This window comes from Leopardus geoffroyi, chromosome E3, assembly GCF_018350155.1.
Source record: "Leopardus geoffroyi isolate Oge1 chromosome E3, O.geoffroyi_Oge1_pat1.0, whole genome shotgun sequence".
NCBI lineage: Eukaryota > Metazoa > Chordata > Mammalia > Carnivora > Felidae > Leopardus > Leopardus geoffroyi.
Genome location: NC_059340.1, coordinates 35,485,872 through 35,505,147, shown reverse-complemented (window position 1 = coordinate 35,505,147; position 19,276 = coordinate 35,485,872). Strand labels below are relative to the sequence as shown.

General features: G+C 43.1%; 1 protein-coding gene across 28 annotated transcripts in view; it reads left to right on the top strand.

Annotated features, from left to right (window-relative positions):
* RBFOX1 (RNA binding fox-1 homolog 1) overlaps window positions 1–18,140 on the top strand; it is a 2,066,775-nt gene extending 2,048,635 nt beyond the window's left edge. For 5 of the 28 annotated variants that reach the window (XM_045461762.1, XM_045461765.1, XM_045461764.1 and 2 more), the window contains 3 exons: window positions 220–272; window positions 13,706–13,781; window positions 14,152–14,380. In XM_045461762.1, the coding sequence (XP_045317718.1) occupies window positions 220–272; window positions 13,706–13,781; window positions 14,152–14,299 (277 nt within the window). In that variant the 3' untranslated portion in view covers window positions 14,300–14,380. Of the gene's footprint in view, window positions 1–219; window positions 273–13,705; window positions 13,782–14,151; window positions 14,385–15,319 lie in introns of those variants that run through there. The other 23 variants (XM_045461768.1, XM_045461754.1, XM_045461744.1 and 20 more) reach the window with 12 other exon arrangements.
* The last annotated feature ends 1,136 nt before the right edge of the window (window positions 18,141–19,276 follow it).

Genomic DNA, 19,276 nt, shown 5'->3' with positions numbered 1-19,276 from the left:
TTCTCACATCACCCCCAATTCCACTGGTGAGGCCCCCCGCATGCCTGGCTCATGATCCTTCTAAACTCTCCCAAGTCCTAGCCATATCAACACTTTCCCTTGCAACATCCATTCGAACACAGCGCCCTCCCTCCCTGCATCTGAATACATCTACCCAGTTGGCAGAGAGCACATTTCTCCCTGAGCGAGCAGTATTGTGAATTTTATCTTCTCTTCCAGAAATCAGTTCGTCTTCGTTGCAGCAGATGAAATTTCTTGTAACACCTCTGCAGGTAACAAACATTGCTACTTCTTGACGCATCCATCCAAGTCTCAATATTCTTTCTTTCTTTTTTTTTTTTTTTTCCTTCACATGCTGCAATTGGTCACTCTAGAAAGTTGAGTTGAAAAAAAACAAAAACAAAGTCCATATATCTTTGGAGTATAGCTGAAGCCTTGAGCCTCTGTTGTCTAAAAAGACACTAGGCGTTTTGCTAACTTGGGTACTTTATTTCCAGTTTTAATAGTACATGATCTAGAAAAGTAAGACTGTGTTGGATGAAGCCACAATGCAATCTTACGGTATAAACACTTATGTTAAAACGCTGAAAGGGAGACTAGGGATGCACATGTGTGACTTGTATGTTTTTTGACATATTTTGTCTGGGTTCACACAGATGTGTATGTGAATTATACTGATCTGTATTGAATGACTGGTTATATATCATAGACCCTAAAAGACTGACTCCATATAGCTAGAGGCATGGGGGAATACAGTTATCTCCATCTCATAAGAAGGGGATCTTCACTCTATGAATCAAAGATCCCCTGTCTCCTTTCTTGTAAAACCTATTACAAGTAGCAGGATTTAGAGAGACAAAGTCTTCTGCTTTTGAAATCAGGGCATTGGCAAATGGAAATCGCAAAGTTGCATGATGTGTCCATCAAAATCACACCTGTCTTTCTGCTTTGATGTGGTTCAGAAGAGTTATGTTTGGATTTTCATTAGCTTGGAATTACTTGATTGTCAAGATAGGTGAGTGCTAACAGATTCTTTGTTTTGTTTTGTTTTGTTTTTTTGTTTGGTTTCGTTTGCTTTTAAGCCTAAACTACGACCAAAACAATTACTAGGAGATCTTCCCAATATGTGGCTTCTAGCCAACAAGGGAGGACTGTACAGCTTATTAACATGTAGTTGAGTATGATGTGACCTTCAAAGCCTACATTAAACAGAGCCTTGCAAATAGACATTCATCTGCTCCAATCACATTTTATCGATGGAGCAGTAAATGCAAGCTTGCTTGCTAACACTTCCCTCCCTACTTACAGTCTTTGGTGAGAAGAAACTAAATTAATGGAAGGGAAGATTGCTAGGAGCATGTCCCTAGCCCCATCTGTCCTAAAAGGCAAGGCTTCTTTCATTGATAAGAGTCCGTGTCAATATTTTTAATGGTGGAAAGTCTTAACCTGGGAGTTCATGAGGTATGCATGTTCATATTTTAAAGTGACAGCTTACTCCATTTCTATCAAACCCCTTGGATAAAGGCTCTTCTATTTTCCTTCCTCGACCCCTAGCCTCCAACATCTGTTTCTCCCCGCGAGCGGTGGTGACATCCCTAACGCATCACTAATACTTAATAGTAGAAGGGGGGGTGGGATACTTATGTAGCTGGACGTGGTGGGGAATGTTCCTGGGATGCAAGAGACATTTCACATTTTCAAAACCTTGAAAAGGGAGCATGCGTCCGGAGGGGTAACCGACTGGGGGTGGGGAAGGGAAGTTGGTTTAAACTGCTAACAGATGTCATGTGTGGAGAGGCTGTCTTCCACAGCCTCTACGTATCCTGTTAAAATGCATGCATGTTCCGGTGTGTCTCAGGCTATATTTTGACATCACAGATCACACACTGCAAAGTTACAGCCTCAGAGGTAGATATCGATTTCGTCCCGTGCCTTAACAAACCCTGCCTTGTAAGCAAGTGGTCCACATACACTATTGCTGAAAGAGGAGGCAGATAATGAAAGTTTGCCTGGGTAGACCGAGGGTGTTCACCTTACCTTATCTGATTTAGGATGGCTCTTCAGTAAATTCTTAATGAATTGCTATTGATCAGATTTCGAATTGAGAGAGATATCCCTGTTGCTTTGATGGCCGTATTAATAATATGTTGCATGCTTCGTAAGGTCCCATTTGAAGTCTGAATTCTGAACCAAGCATGAAAAAGGAGACACCCGTATCAATCAAATGTCAAATTATCTCCTAGCCAGTCCTCCCTCCTCATAAAGTGAATTTGGAAAAACAGAACCGGTCGGTTACAAAGGTTGTGTACACATGGTTTCAATGAAGACCCCGAGGGGAGCTCCTCATGTGCCCCCTCCCCCATGCTGGGAAAACCCAGGGCATCCCCATTCTAATCAACAAAACCATCCCCACATGCAGAACACTCCAAAGGGCAGGTCTCTTGAATCCTGGTATCTACTGGATTTCAGTGTTTGACACAAGCCAATTTCTCTCCTTTTAGATGAAGAAAGAAATCAACAAGATGCTTAAAACCTCAGTTTTGAGGGCCTGGTGGATTTTATAACTGAAATTCTTATAAAGATGTGTTATTCTTGCACAGCTGCCTCTCGGGGCAGAGCTGACCGGGTTTGTCTCTGGCTCGGGGTAGAGATGGTGAGGTGAAAATTGCCAGACAGTACCGGCAGCACTGAAGGGTTGTTTCTTCCTGTTTCCAAAGGAAACGTGACGGTTTGTTACTTGGGTCATTTGGAGAGGATGCCAAAATGTTGGTTCTGCTTCGGCTAGCCACGTAGAAGAAACGTTTCTCATTAGCATGTATGGTTTGTGAGACTGTATTTACATTTATTTTCTTACTCAGTGTCTCCGGCAGTGGTGTTCGTTGTTTTGGTTTGGTTGCTCCTGAAAGATAAGTACCCATGTGGGTGACACTGGCGACTGGCCTTTTGACAACAGCGCTGAACCCTCAGCATACAGTGCCTCCCCACCTTGGACACTCAGCTTCTCATTCTATAGCAATGAGACCCTTTCATGAGTCAGATCCTGTAAGAGACTGCAAAAGGGACAAGATGGTTTTCCCTTATTAGACTCAAGGCTGGAAGCGGCCGCTCTGATTCATCAGAACTTTCCCAGGACCGGCTAGTGATTGTAGTAGAAGTAGAATATGGGTCTTGCCCAAGAATGGAGGTCGAAAAGCAAGTTACTTATTTTGGCCGAGCAGCTGGAGATTCATTTCACTTAATTAACATGTATTGAGTCATCGTTGTGTATCAGCAACTGTTATGAGCCCTCGGGACATAGCATTAAATAAGCCAAGAGGAGCCCTTCCTTCAAAGAGCCTCCTTGCCCCCTTTCTAGTGGAGACCACACCCCCAACATGTAGATGGATAGGCATGGAATATTCTTGCATGTAAGTTAAGTTCTACAACAGCTCTAATGAATCAAAGAGCAGAGGGGTGGACCGAAAATAGGATGAAATGCTACCTTAGGTTCAGTGATCACAGAAGATCTGAGAGGGTGACATTTGAACGGGGACCTGAATCTAGTGAGGGTGCAGCCAGGAACGTAACTGTGGAATGGTAAGCATTTCAGGCTGAATGGGCAGCATGTATCAGGGCCATGTGGGTGAGACATGCCAGAGGTGGCCAGGCCCAGCAAGATGTGCAGCATAAGGACAAGTAACAGCTCTGGAGATAAAATCAGGAAGACAAACAGGGCTCAGGAGAATCAGACGAAACCGTTCAAGATTTAAGTGCGGTAGGAAGGCACTGAAGGGTCACCTGTGATCCGCCTTAATGTTTAAATGGTGAGTTAGACTGCATTGTGGGGAACAGATTACAGGATGGCAAGAGGAGAGAGGGTGCCTGTTGGGAGTGTTTTGCAGCAGTCCAGGGAGGGGTGACAGTGGCTTAGGTTAGGACCGTGGTGAAGGAAGAGCCAAAGTGATAGTCTTCGGGCTGCATTTTGACAGGAGGACAAGTAGCAGAGGGCAGCAGATGAAAAGCCGATGAGATTGTCTGTGTTAAATGTCCATCCTCTTCCTCTTGTTCCGAGGGTGAGCCAGGTATTTCCATAAGGCGCTAAGGCTTTTTGTCACTACTGATGATGAGTGAGCCCTCAATCCCTGCAGTAGCTGTGCCTCAAATGGACTTTGCTGAATTCTCCAGGGTGCAATGATCACTTCCTGTTGTTTGTTGAGCAAATTCTGTGTGCTAGCAAGCATGATAAATTATATGGATACATACATACCTACATGTGCATGTATGTGCATGTGTAGACATGAACATGATTTATTACACCAGCTCAGTGAGGTAGAAATCACCCTCATCCTCACTTTGGAGGTAAAAAAGAAAAAAAAAAAAATGCTCAGGCCCAGAGAACTTTGGTAACCTGTCACAAAGCACAATGGAATGCCTCTGATGATGAGGTTCTTACCACTAGACCACACTGCCCCCACGTGTTTCTTATATTTTGACCTTGGAACATTGACCTTTGCCTCCAGATGGAATTCTCCTACGTTTTTCAGCTGCCCTGTCTTGCTCATAAAAAGCTAGTATTTGTGAGAGAACATAGTTGTTAACATGTTGAGGGGGCTCAAGGGAACTTGATGGTTCTATAAATGGCTGCTCCGCTCGGTGTTTATTTGACTTGGGCCATCCCCTTCATCAGCAGGTGTGTGTTGAATAGTCTGATGTACAGGGGATTGGTCTGGGTGCAGGGACAGAGTGAAGGGAGCAGCTGCCTTGTCAGGGAACATTGTGTGTATTCCCGGAGATGTCTGTTCCAGGTCACTTCTCCCCAAATCTTTCTTTTGCTGAAAATCAGTGTCTAAGAGTCAACTAACAGGATAATCCATTCCCTGAAAACTACCAGAAACTTGGAACTAGTTGTTTTGGATGCCAGATCCTGGCTCCCAGCTGCCCCCTGCCCAAGAGAGTTTGTGTGAATGCTTGTGTGTTATGGGGTGCGGGTGGAGGCTGGGTCTCCATCTGGTAGCAACTCTTGCCGCCTCCACTGGGCCAGGTACCATCTTAGAGGCATGGAAAGCCAACCTGGGGATACACTCCCAGTTCTTTGTCAGTACTGGACACTAGGTAAGGGTGGAGGTCTGCAAAAAAGCCTTGACCAAATGGTCATCTTCCAACACCATTAAAACCATCCTCTGTAAACAGGCTGCTATGTACTGTATTAAGTAATTACTAGAAGCAAGTGCATGGGCACATGGGGTGGCATCATCCCTTCCTTCCTTCCTTCTATCCCTGCCCAACTTGTGCATGCACATGCTCACACAGGCACGCACACACACACACACACACACAGCTTCAGATAATATTGAGAAGAAGTTTCCAAATTGGCCATTCCCCTAATTGATCCTTCAGCAAACTTTATCTAATTGTCTTTCCTGCATTTTGGTTATTTGATTATTCAGCAAAGTCGTCATGCAGGAAATTGATTTGTAGTTAATTGGTCTGTTTCCAATAAAATGTGATGTGTATTATAATAGGGGAGTGCAGGGTGTTCGGGGAACATATAAACACAGGAACTTAGTAAAAATAATTATAACATTTATTGAGAGCTTGCTGTGCACTAGGCATAGTTCAAAGCTTGTTACAGGCAACAATACCCTATAAAAATAAAATGTCTCTATCAGTTTACTTATAAACATTAAAGATAACCAGATAGCTCTGAATTGGCCTGACTGAGGAAGTTGCTATATCAGTGCAGAATTTGAATTAAAAAAAAAAAAATAGAACAGCAATTATCAAACGTTAGACTGCATGAAAACCACCCTTATTACAAATGCAGAATCCCTTTTCTCTTCCCATGCCTCTGCCCCCAGAGATTCTGATTTATAGGTCTGGAGAAAGAGCTTGAAAATCTGCACTTTCAAGTTCTGCCCGGTAATTCTACTAGAGGAGCCCTCAGATTACACTTTAGGAACCATAGAACTGATCAGTCAAGAACCTTTCCCCTCTCAATGGTAAGGAAAACATAGGATGGGTTTTTCTAGAGTTGTGTTATGCAGTATGGTGGCCAATAACTACAGCCCTTGAAATGTGGTGGGTCAAAACAGAGATGAGCTGTAAGTATGAAATACATACTAGATTTGGAAACCGTAGTACAAAAATTATGTAAAATATTTCATTAATAAGCTTTAAGTTGATTACACAGTGAAGTGATATTTTAATTAACATCTAAAAATGAGCTGCACCTGTTTCTTTTCACTTTTTCAATGTGGCCACTATGAAACTTAAAATGGCTCATCTTTGGCTCATTATATTTTTATTGGCCAATACCATTCCAGAGCTACATTTTCATTCATTTTGCTCAAATAAATATTGAAAGGGTTTGTGTGCCCCAGGAACTGGCCTCTTAGAAGTGAGGGATACTCACCTGGAATTAAAATATTGTGACAGATAATCTGTATGTTGGCAGTGCTTCCTGACTTTATGTTTCCATTTTGCCTCCAAGTGAGAGTATAATGTGTGTGGGGGGGCATGCTAGTTGTTCTTGCTGTGCTAGTTAACCTCTTAGAATCCTTGATCTGCTTACATAGGGTGTGGGGCCTCCAGATGCTTACTTCAGGGGTAGTTTTGACACATGTACGCCATGGACTTTAGTGTTGTAACCCCACCTGGAATAGACAGAAGGCAAAAGCTGTAATCCTAACCATCTTGATAGCATCAATAACTGACACCCATTTGGTTGCTGACTAACTGGTAACCCTCATCTCAACTCACTATTGCCTTATACAGTCGATATGGACCATTATTTCCATTCCCAGACGGAGGAAGTGGCCCAGAGAGGAGATAAACTTTCAGAGATTACTCTTTGTGGTTCCCCCAGTAGGTTAAACCCCATCTGGGGCACCATGTTGATTTCCAAGCATGATGGGAAACTCTTAGTGATTTTGGTAGAGCAACTGTCAGGACACAAGGAAGGTGAAACAGCATGTTTAAGAGAAAGATGGCCTTGAGCTTGGCATGAAAGAGAGTGTGGCTCTGGGTCTTTGGCCAAGAGCAGGATTTACTGTGTCTTCTCCACTCCCAGGTAGTGGCTGCTACTCTGCTCTGATGAATCCAGAATCATGGTTACTATCTCAGACCTGTTCTGTTGGGATTCAGAATTGGAAGAGGTTTCTGATTGCATGGACAGGGTACAGAAAGGGTGATACCATCTGATTTGCCATGGGTGGTATGATCTATTTCTCACAGATGTTCTAGGTGTTGGATTTATGTGCATTCTTATGTAGACACAGTTCAGATGTGTCACAGTTTGGATGAGAAAACCATGTGGCTTCCCATTTAGAAGCTAGAGAGCCCATAAGATGCTTTCTTTACTGGTTCTGAGCAAAGAAAACATGAGGCTGAAAACTGTACTAAGTGATTAGTGAAGGTAACCATTTCAAATCCAGGGTAAGGAAGTGAGTGGCAACAGGATTTGGAAATGTCAGAGCCCAGTTGAGACAACTCTGTGTTGTTCACTTGGAGAATTTCTTCCATTTCTACTCATGTCCTTTTTTGGAGGTTTTGCTATATTTGAAGTGATTTTCTGGATATTTTGAGTTGTGGGACTGGTTAAGTTCCTCTCTCATGTATCTTGAGACATTTTTAGAATAAAGCTTGGTCACCCTCCGTGGTCTATAAATGTGGAAGTCATGGTCTAGGCTAAATCTAGTTATCTTCTGACACCAGTACACATTATGGCAGCCCAGACTGCACAGCCTGTAAGTTGTGGGGTTCTATGATTTGAGAAAGGAGGGCTTACATGGTACGTGTTTATATGCATGAAAGTGAGAGCCCATTTACCTTAAATCAGGAAGGAATTGGAAGGGCGTTCTGTGACTGCCTTACTCTAGGTTGCATTCTTTCATCTTTTGAAATGAGGAATTTTGTCTGCATCCTTAGCTAACAGAAACCCCACAAGCCAAGGGGACCTATCACATCCTGCAGTCCAAAATCATTAAGGGATTTGTCAGTCTTTCACCTCTTTCAGTAGGACCATGGGATCTTACTGTGTTCTGCTGCATGTTTTTCATTGATGAGTATGGGATGGGTGAGTTGGAAAGCATAAATGCCCATAAGACTCTATTTTTGAAAATGGGTTGATTTGCAGTTGGATCAGGGAAGGAACCATAGCTGGAGCAGAGCTGAGGGATTCCAAAACCCACATGCCTTCCATCAGTCTTTTTCTTCTTCTTCCTGATATCGAGTGTGGTTCCTTTTGCCACTGAGAATTGCCAAGAGCAGAGCATTTTCCCAAATGCAAAGAATGCCTGATCTGAAGCACATATCCCAGATGCTTTCTCTCAGGATGGGAGGAAAACAACTGATTGAATTACACCAGCAACAATGAAAACCAAAGGGCTTTCTTCAAAAAGCCCTTTGGTTTTCATTTGGAAAAGCTCAAGAAAGCAGAGTGATGAAGCAGGATGAACATCTGGGTAGGTGGGGATCCGTCTTCTTGTGCAGGTTAACTTCTGTCTTTCTTCTCACCTGTTGCCTCAGATGCCCAGACTGGGGTGAGCCATGCAAGGGTCCAGACCTCAGTTGACCCTCCACGGGAAAGTGCAGAGGAACATCCCTTAGCTACACCATTGCTTTCCAAAGGGCAGGCTGTTACAACTACAGGGTTATGGTGTAGTGCTCCCTTTGCATACTGTGTTGCATGGGTTCATTTTCCCTAATGCCTTGTAGACTATATCTTAGATACATAATTAGGAGGACACTATAGTCCCTAACGGCGATGCAGAGACCCCAGGCGTCAGAATGCATACTCTTTTGGAAGCATACTTTGCAACGCTTCTCTGTCACACCTTCTTGCTGCAATTGGGCTGTCCATCAACTGTGAACTCCATCTCTGGGGGAGTTCTTCACTCACCTTTCTGCTCCCCAGGGTTTCCCCAAGCTATCTCTGGGACCAAAGGCATGGAGAAGTGATGCTCCAGGAAGAACAAAGGTCCTAGGGGTATAAAGGCTCTCAACTGAGAGAGAGAGTAAAATACAGGCAGTGAAATTAATTAGTGTCCTTCCTATGTCCCTGTAAGAAAATCACTTCACTCTTAGAATGCTGGTGTGGTACCAGCACAGCTCTATTGTATTTCATTAGCATCCCCCTTGTTTCAATGAGATTCAGATGTTAATAATAAGTAATATTTGCATCTCTCAACAGAATTGGCAAAGCACTTCAACCTACACAGTTTGAGTTCCCCATTCAGTGGGCAGCATTGTTACTTGTTTTTCTCCAACATAACCTTATGCCCAAATGCAGCAGTTTTAACTGCCTCTGTAACTCCTAAATTAGGTAGCGCTTAACTCCAAAAGTATCTGTAGGTTGATTGCTAGAGCTGCACATGATCATATTAGAATAGAATCCTTCCCTTGCCTCTACAGACCCAAGATCTGGGCAGGAGAGAGAGCCTGGCTTGGTGAACTCGGACTCTGATCCCCTGCATCACAATCTCTTGTATCGGTAGAGTGCTTTAAAATGTACCTGGTTTCTTTTCATGCACTTCATCTGTGAAGTAGGCAGGCCTCAAACCCAACAATACCATTTTATGAACAGGAAAATGAGGCTCAGGGAGAACGATTTGCCTAGTCTTTGAGTAAGGACATTGCAAAGGCAGAACTTGACCTTGGGCTTTCTTGTCTCATGCCTTCTCCTCTCCCTAGCACCATGGGTGGCTTCCTGCTTTTCACTTGTTGCTAAGGTCAAAAAAACGTAGGTTCATGATGGCATGGCTACAAGCTGTGGTGAAGTCACCAGCAAAGCTGTTATCTCTTACTCCATTGTTTGTTTGGCTTTTCCCTGAAGGATTTTGATGAGCTTGATGGCAACTTGGCCACTGTTCTGTGAACTCTCAGGGGTGATGTGAAATTACACACTCTGTATCTTCAGACTCCCCAGAAACTTTTCTTCTGAGTGTCTTAGGGTTTTGAATGTCTTTGGGAGCAGCTGACCTGGTATCTTCAGAAAGCCTATCTGGAAGACTCTTTGCTGCTGACACAATACTTCTCTCCTGTTTTCCCCTCCCTCTTGCTGCCTGTAGTCACGCAGTGGCATTGGCTTGGCCCCTTGTTCACCTGCACTGTGGCCAGTTCTCTGGCACATGCTGGAGACAAAAAGGCAAACAAAATAGACTTGACGCAACCTTCATGGGGCTGACATTCCGGGGGGGGCGGGGCGGTAAATAATCAGAGAGGTAAGTAAACAAAATTATTATAGACTTGCTATGTTACATGAAGGGTGGGCAAGTGCCAAGACGGTAAGAAGAGAATTAATTTGCATGTGCTCATGGAGCAGTGATGAGGCCAGTGTGCCTGGAGCACAGTGAGCAAGGGGTGGATAGGAAAAGATAAGACAGGATGGAAAGAGGGGCAGGGCAACACATGCAAATTTGGGTTTTATAAACCATTGAAGGGTTTTAAACAGGGAAGTGATGTGTTTAGATTTATATTTAACTAGATGGCTGATGGATGGATAGAATATGATAGAAGTAGATTTGTTAGCTATAGATACAAATGGCTTGTGGTTTGAAGAGGCAAGAGTAGAACCACAGAGACAAGATTTAAGGCTGTTGTGGATTTGCTTCTGATGAAACACTGATGGGTTAGGTTAAGATGGTGATGACATGAAGGGAGCAAAGTGGACACATGGAAGATTTCATCTGTAATTTCTGATGGATACATTGTGGGGACACAGAGAGCATCATGACCTGATTGTACCATTGTCTACTTTGGCCAGGGATGGGTGTCATGGAGGGTGAGGATATGAGCAGGTTGGTCGTAACATGGCAGTCGTAAGACATTTTCCCATCACTCCCACTGAGGTCCCTGGGAATTGCCATTTTTCCTTTGGGCTGTGCTTAGCCAGCTCTGAGGACATCAGGTCGCTGACGTGCCTGGTATTTCTGCTGCAAGAGTAGTGCTCAAGTCCACGTCTTCCCTAATAACCTTGTGTCTAAATTGTAGTGTCACACAAGGGCGTGTTTAGAAATTAGCATTTGAAAAGAAGCCTCCCTGCTTTCAGTTTGAGCTGACATGGTCCCTTTTCCTCTGTGGAAATGAAATTTATTAATCATAATAAAACCATCGGATTCTGAAGGTAGAGGTCACCCTGAGGAGAAAAGGAGCCTGCTCATTTACGAGGAATAGTTCAGTGCTGCTGTATTTTTCTTCTGCGTTGGAAGAGAATGCTGCCAAATTGTTACCTTGGGTTTTCCACAAAGGTTGAAGCTGTGCCCAGTGTTATAGTCAAAAAAGAATTTACCATTAAAGTATGTGGAGGGCAAGGGTGGGAGCTCTCTTCTCATTGAAAACATTCAGACTGTGGATACATTATCTCCCCAAAAGAGGAAATTTTTGCCACAGTAAAACCATTCCCCAAATTAAAACAAAAAAAAATAATTTCTCTAAATGTGCATTTTCACACTCGTCTTGAAGAAATCCCATGAAAATGATGCTTTGCCAGAGCAAGGCTTTTCAGTTTATCTTTGCATTTTATGTCCTGTTCATACAACCAGCTTTCCTGGGTGAAAGTGCATTAAAATAATCCGATTAGCAGTTTCTTTTTTCTCTAGACCAATGACAGACTATCTTCTCACAAAATGAAAATCAGCGTCAGTCATATATCATGTCCTTTGACCCCTGTTCACATCTACTTCTACTTACGTGGGCAGAGGCCCAGCTTTCATGAGGGACCTCCATGAATATATGATTTCTTCAAAAACGTCATCCTTCTTCTGGTTTTAACACACCTTCTGTCTTGGACTTACCTCCATTCTTCCTCCCAGAGACAGAGAGCATTGTTGACTGAAGGTCACCTGATTGAGCCAAATCAATCAAGGGTGTTCCAAAAAATGAAAAGCAAGAGGGGGTTGACCGTTACTTTCCCTGAGAGAATCACCTCAGAAAAGAAACATCCATTCTTGTCACTGCTTTGGAAGATGAGGAGACCACAGTGTTGAAGCAGAAAGCCTCATGTGAGCTCAGTGCCCTTTGAAACAGGCAGGGTGTGTTTAAGAATAAGACATTTGTAATGAGAATTTGGTATAATCAAAAAAATTTTTTTTTCTCATTTGGGGTCTAACTCAGACCCTAAGAGTTAAAGGACCTTCACCCCAGCTTCTTCCCATTGTCCCAGGCTCCATGATGTGAGCAACTAAATGAGACCCATCAGTACATTCTTATCCATCTACCGTGAGAAAGATGACTGGAAGGAAAATGGGGAAGAGATTGGAAAGGAAAGGAATAACAATAAATGCAAATGAGACTTTAAAAGTTGAGAGGTGAGCTTAAGGTTGATAATACAGACGTTTATTCCTACCTTGTTCCTTCATTCCTTAAAGCAAAGGCCAAGAGTCATAAGCTGTTGATAGTTGGCACAGATCCCGCTTAGTGGCCAGTACGTGCATCCTCCAGCTGCTGTGTTGGTTGGTAATAGCACACAGCTGCTGCCTCCTTCAGAGACCTACCCACTGCCCAAGAGTCATTTTAACTCAGAAGTTACCCTCCATTCCTTAAGGAGGCCCACAGATGATGCTTACCTTACATGGGCATTAAAAACCAAGGCACTTGCCCCCAAGCAGGATCAACTCTGCAGGATCAGGTAGAAGCTGGTCTCCAGACCACATCCTTACGTCTTTCTTCTCATGCTCCAACCTGCTCACCTCTCTGTCCTCCTCTTGAAAGCACTCCTCCACAAGGCATGTGCACAAGAATCTCCATTTCAGACTGTGCTTCCAGGGAACCTAACCCAGTTTAACCTGCACCTCAGCTTTGATCATTACCAAAAGACCAATGTTCAAACTGTCTCAAAGAAGATACTTAGAAGGTCATTCAAGTAGGGGTTCTTGACACCTTGGAACAAGCATCCAGGTTGCCCTGAGAAACTAAAGGATCAGTCCTGACTCTGTTTGGCTTTATGACTTTGAGCAAATAACCTAAACTCTCTGAATCTTAATTTCTGATTTGTTGCTGTGTTCAGTTCCTGATACACAGTAGGCATCCTTCTTGTCTTCGTTTATATTCCAAAGCCTGTGCTAGAAGGCATAGAAGTAGAGGAAGGAGGGTGGGAGAAAGGTATAGAAAAACTCAAAGATGAGATCGCATCATCAAGAAACATTGTCTGAAATGTGTCCCTTCTTAGAACCTGACCAGAGATTGATAAGGTAGACGATCTGGGGTGATAGTATCGAAATCAAATCAGACTAATTCCCGTGTGGTGCAGAAAGGTCCTACACACCCTTCAAGGATCCTCCTCTTCAGTACATCTGTTTTTTCCTCTTCTGAGATGTTGGCCCCTAACTGCACAGACCAGGCCACTTTACCCTTTGTGATCCACCTTGTCTCGCCTGATCGATAGCAGCTGAATTAGGAGAAAAGACGGTCTCTCTTGAGAGTAACATGTCCTCTGTGGGTGCTGGGCTTCTTGAAACCACTCCTTCAAGTTGTTTCCTCTGCCTGCCTCAGTCTCCCCGGTAGCCCTGTGATTGACCTGTGTAGAAATGGTTCAATGAGAGAGAGGAAAGTGAATATTATCTCACACAAGGTTAAATGGACAGAAGAATGTGTTGGGCACGGACGGGCTTCTCTCTGAAAATGAGTAGGGCCCCTCTGCACTGTCTTGGTATTTTTGTATTTTATGGTTGTTATCATGACGCTGTAATAGCATATAATGGATTAATCTTCACCTGCATTTTCCTTTCAGTTACGGACGAGTTTATGCTGCCGACCCCTACCACCACACACTTGCTCCAGCCCCCACCTACAGCGTTGGTGCCATGGTGAGTACCAGTCCCTCCTCTTCCTCATTTCTTCCTGCTTCCCTTCCCTTCCCCCAGCTGGGACCTTACTACGGGTTGACGGTTGACGTACTCTCACTTCCCCTTAATTGAATTTGTCTCTTGTGCTAACAGCAGCTAAAATGCCACATTAATCCTCCCGGTAAACTTGATAAATGTCTTAATTTCTTGGCAATGTAGTGCATGTAAGTTATTATATTTCTAATTTTGCAAGTCTCACCTAGCAGAGCACTTACCTTAATGGAATAATTAGTCATTTTGATAATTAAATCCATCACTAACAGAATGCAGTGTCAATGCAGAACTTTTTTTTTTCTTTTTTTTTTCCCTCCCTTGCTGCTCATTCACATAGCCCCAAGGTTCCAGCCCCAGCACAGACTTCAGAGGAGCTAAGCTGCACACTTCCAGACCTCTGCTGTCAGGCAGCTGAGAATCTGACTGCCTCTCCTCCCCTATTACAATTCATGTTTAAAGTCATAGTCGCCCAGGAAAGAAAATAGAGAGAGGGGCACACTTTGTGTGTGTGCCTAGTACATAAGGAATTAGAAGGAATCAGCTGGGTTTGGGAGTTGTCTTTTGTTTTTTTTTTTTTGGGGGGGGGGGTGGGTTTTTGTTTTGGGAGGGGTGGGGGGGGAGGGCAAAAATGGGAGGTGAGGGTGGGGTGAATTTGCCTGTACTTGTTCAAACTTCTATGCACTAAAACTCTTGAGTACAGTAAGACGTGCCCATCACGTGAGAGCGTATGCAATCATTACAAAGCTTTTGGCATGCAGTTTTCTGCTTGGGGTCAAGAATATCAGTCCTTATCCTAAAAATAAATCCCCATAGGCATTCATTTGAATCGCCAATACTTCTAGAAAAAGCAAATAGCTAAGTGCCACCTCATAGCCATCTAAAGCCATGGCCAGACGAGTCACTGGAGCTTGGTCATAGAAATTCAGCCATGATTTGGAAACATATTATTTTGTACAAGCTCAATTACATCAAGCAATTCATCTGTAAACTCCCCTCTCAAGAGCAAATTCCATCCAGGTTGTTGAGCCAAGTCAAGTAAGCAGTTGATTTAAATTTTCATCCTGATTTTGCATTCAGCAACTCTGCCTCAACACCTAGCCCACTTGAGGAATGTGTTGGAAAGGAGAGTTGAATTACTGCATCCAATCAGCCGTCTATATTCAGCCTCTTGAGTGTAGACTGAGCTTTTCCTGACAGAATGTCATAGTAATGAATCAAACAAACAAACCAGGAGAGAAGGGGCCAATTGTTCCATTGTCCAGCCTGTGTCAGAGACCTTCTCGCTAGCAGGACTGGCCGAGCGCATTTGGTCTTGCAGGGACCTTTCTTTAGAAGGAGCTGTTGGGGGAGGTCAGGACTGGCCAAGAATGAGCTGGGACGGGTAGAGGGTGCCTCCATTTTGGTTGTTTTTGAGTGTCTATTTTTCACATTAGTCTTTTTTGATGACGCACGTGTTGCAAAAGGAAAAATGTAAAAAACACACCCCTCAAATTGCTTTGTTTCAGAATGCTTTTGCACCCCTGACTGATGCCAAGACTAGGAGCCATGCTGATGATGTGGGTCTCGTTCTTTCTTCATTGCAGGCTAGTATATACCGAGGGGGATACAACCGCTTTGCTCCATACTAAATGACAAAACCATTAAAACCTTCCAGTGTGGGGAGAAAGGAAGCTTTCCGAGGCCTGGGTGTTGCAATACATGCAGTAACGCATCATTTTAGCAGCCCTAAAGATTTAAAAAAAAAAAAAAAAAAAAAAGAGGGAAAAAATTACATTTTTTATCTTATACCTCAGATATTTTGTTCTGTGTATTTTAATATTGTGGGTCTTTAATTTCTGAAGGTTCCGTAGTTGGTTGCTGGCTGTAGGAGTTTTTCTGTGGTTGAAATAGAGAGATGCTAGCTATGAATTAAAACTGGATTAGGGCCATATCCAGAGTGCTATATCATGTAAATGAATTATATATGCTGAATATCAAGCTACTGGGGTTATCAGCTGTTTGGGAAGAGTGTAAGTGACTACAGTAGTCATTTTTTTTTTTTTTACTGCATCTGCATTATTTTATTTTATGAACGGGGAAGGGTGGGAGGGTCTTAGGGGATCAGGACTGGGATTTGGGCTAAAAGGAAAAAAATATATAGTAACTGATCAATCTAAATGACCCACTGCACCAACAATCATATATCAGCAGTTCTAAGTTGCTCATTGAGTTCAAGCCAAAGGTTCTGTTATTAAGGGGGTGCTTCTAAAAGCACTTTTTGCATCCAAGTTGAATGAAGCTGTACAAACCCATCCTTTAAACCATTCCACCCGGCAGTATTCAGCTTCTTAACCAGCCGCTAGTTATTTAGGCAAAAACTGCTAGTTAGGCCATCAACAAGCATTCTTTTTATATTTCTTCCAGTATAATAAATTATTGATATCATTGCTGACTTTTATATTATGGGAGGGAAAAAATAACATTAATAAAAAGGTGATAAAAAGCACTGTTTCTATTTTTTTCTTTTTTTCCAAAAAAAAGAAAGTAATAAAAACTTAAATCCTTTGTACCAGTTAAAAAAAAATGTATAAAATTTACATCTGTGCAGTGGAGTTGTTAAGTTCTAGAAACAGTCTATGAAGCTTTAGTTTTAGCCTAGTAAACAACTGTTAGAGACAGATGTATAATTTTTATGGAATTACATGATAATCATATTCGGATTTATAGAAGCATTTTACAAGTATTGCAATCATTGAGTAGAGATAATCATGGTATTTTCATCAGCTTGGTACTTTTTGAAACATGACCGTGTTGTGTGAGCAAACTGCAATTTTTCAGTCCGTGAGATCCTGCCCTCCTACTCTTCCTGGTCCCCAACAATTATCTCACACCAGGATCTTTAGTTCCGTCTCCAAGGCCCAGGACACTTGTCAGAAGGAAGCAAAAAAACAAAAAAACAAAAAAACAAAAACAATAGGCCCGCCCTCTTCATCCCGGAAGAACAAAGTCCCCCCGCCTGTGAAGCAGGGCCAGAGTGACACAGCCGAAAAATTGCAGTTTGTCTGTACTTCTGTTTGAACTCTTTCCATGTTGTCCTGTTTACAAAAGTTAACCTAAGTTGGGGTATCTGTCACGGGTCTTCCTGTTTTTTGTATTTAAATAAAAAACAAAAAAACCAGCGGCAAGCTGCCCGGGTAGTTGGCCGCCATAGTTCAACCTTCACGTGTTCAGTGCCGGCCCCGTGCAGGCGCGCACTTCAGTAAGTTATCAACTCACCGCTGTGAACCTGCCAACCCGCTGTAACAACTCTGCTTTCAAACAAAACCAAACAAAACCTTAAAAAAAAAAAAAAGAAAAAAAAAAAAAAAGAAAAAAGTAAAAAAAAAAAAAAAAAGTGTTTGTGATCCAGCTTCCTCTCGGTCATCCTACGTGCATGCAGTAAGATTGGTTGGATATTAAACCATCAATAAAGTTTCACAAGATTTGAAAACAAAGTTTCTGTAGCTTCGATATCTAAGACAGAGTCTCGTTATCTTGAAAAGAGAGAAGGGGGAGGGGGGGAACCGCTTAAGCAGCCAGAAGCATGTAACATGTTCTTTGCGGCAGCCTGATTGGGGGGGGCGAGGGAGGGGCCACGGGGGTGTTTTATAGCATCGCAGAGACATTCTTATTCCCCCACCTGGAGAGCAGTGCTAGGACAGTGGGTGCCTGGTGGATGGGGTTAAAGGAAACTGCTTATTAAAATGCTACGGCATCCTGCCCCAGAGGGGAGAAAGGTGGAAGGAGCAGGGGGCCTCGGGAGTCTGCAAAGCTTTCTCCCGACTGCCTCGGATGTCAAAATCCAGAATTTGCATTGTATTTGGAATCACAAACATAGAATTCTTAACTGTGTTGGTTAAAGTAAAATTATTTTGCAGTTTTGATTTCCATCAATGAGCTGTACTTTTCCCCATGACTGTATGTAGTTTTAATAAAATCATTTAGAACAGTGAGTGCCAAATGATGTTACAGAACCTTCTGCCCAGGCACTCTGCCAAGATGCCAATAAGTCATTTTAAAAATGTATGTCAGAGATGTAAACAGACATTTTGGATTTTTTTAAACAGTATTTATTTGGAATGTTTTCATTTATCTAAATAACTATTGCTATTATGAATTATGGAAAAAAAAGATTAATATCATGTGTGGCATATAGTGACTTCTTAACACACACATCACGCAATCTGCAAACCCAGAAAATGTGTATATCTGTCTTTAGAAATTAGTGTTTATATCACTTACAGTGGTTTGTGAATAAAGAAAAACTGGTTTGTAATATCAAAAATAAAAGCTTAGTCTGAAAAGGTACATGCGAGTTGGCGTCCTGAGTCTTTGTGCTTGTGTGGGTTCGGCGGACGGTAAATTCTGCACGCACAGCCTTGCCGCTTAGAACCACGGCGGGTAGTGGTAGGGGGGTGGTGCTGCCCTGGTGAGCAGGAGGTTGCCCCATGCCCCTGGCAGACCCAGGCGCCTAGGGAACAGGGGCTGGCCGTCTGGCTCACAGGGCTTTCCCTTCTCTCTCATCTTTTCAGACAAGTCCATGAGACTAACCAGTGATGTTTAAAAAGAAACAGAACTAAGTTGCGCTATTCCCCAGCATAGAAATGTCAGTCTTTGGGGGCGCCTGGGTGGCTCGGTCGGCTAAGCGTCTGACTTCGGCTCAGGTCATGATCTCGCAGTTGGTGAGTTCGAGCCCCGCATCGGGCTCTCTGCTGACCCCTCAGAGCCTGAAGCCTGCTTGAGATTTTGTGTCTCCCTCTCTCTCTGCCCCTCCCTGCTCACACTCTGTCTCTCTCTCTCTCTCTGTCTCTCTCTCAAAAATATACATTAAAAAAAAAAATTTTTTTTTATGTCTTTGATTTAAAACAACACAGCAGGGGCACCTGGGTGGTTCAGTCCATTACATGTCTGACTTTGGCTCTGATTATGATCTCACGGTTCATGAGTTTGAGCCCTGCACCGGGCTCCATGCTGAGAGTGAGGAGCCTGCTTGGGATTCTCTCCCTCTCTCTCTGCCCTTTCTGTGCACGTGCTCTCTCTCTCTCTCTCAAAACTAAATAAACTTAACAACAATAAAAACTGTTCATTTCTCTTTTATTTTTTTGTTTAGAGAGAAAAAGTGTGTGTGAGCAGAGGAGGGACAGAGAGAGGGAGAGAGAGAATCCCAAGCAGGTTCTGCACTGTTGACACAGAGCCCGACATGGGGCTCAAATTTACAAACCATGAGAAACATGCGATCATGAACTTTGCAGAGACCAAGAGTCAGACGCTTAACCCACTGAGCCACTCGGGTACCCTCCAAAAAGCTATGCATTTCAAATGAAACATAGGTTCAAGCCATTGATAGAATTTGGGCAGGCTTGGGTGAAAAAGGATGAAAAATAAGAAAAAGGCCTACACTTTCCATTTACTGAGTGCTCACTATGACCATCAGTGTTGAGTCA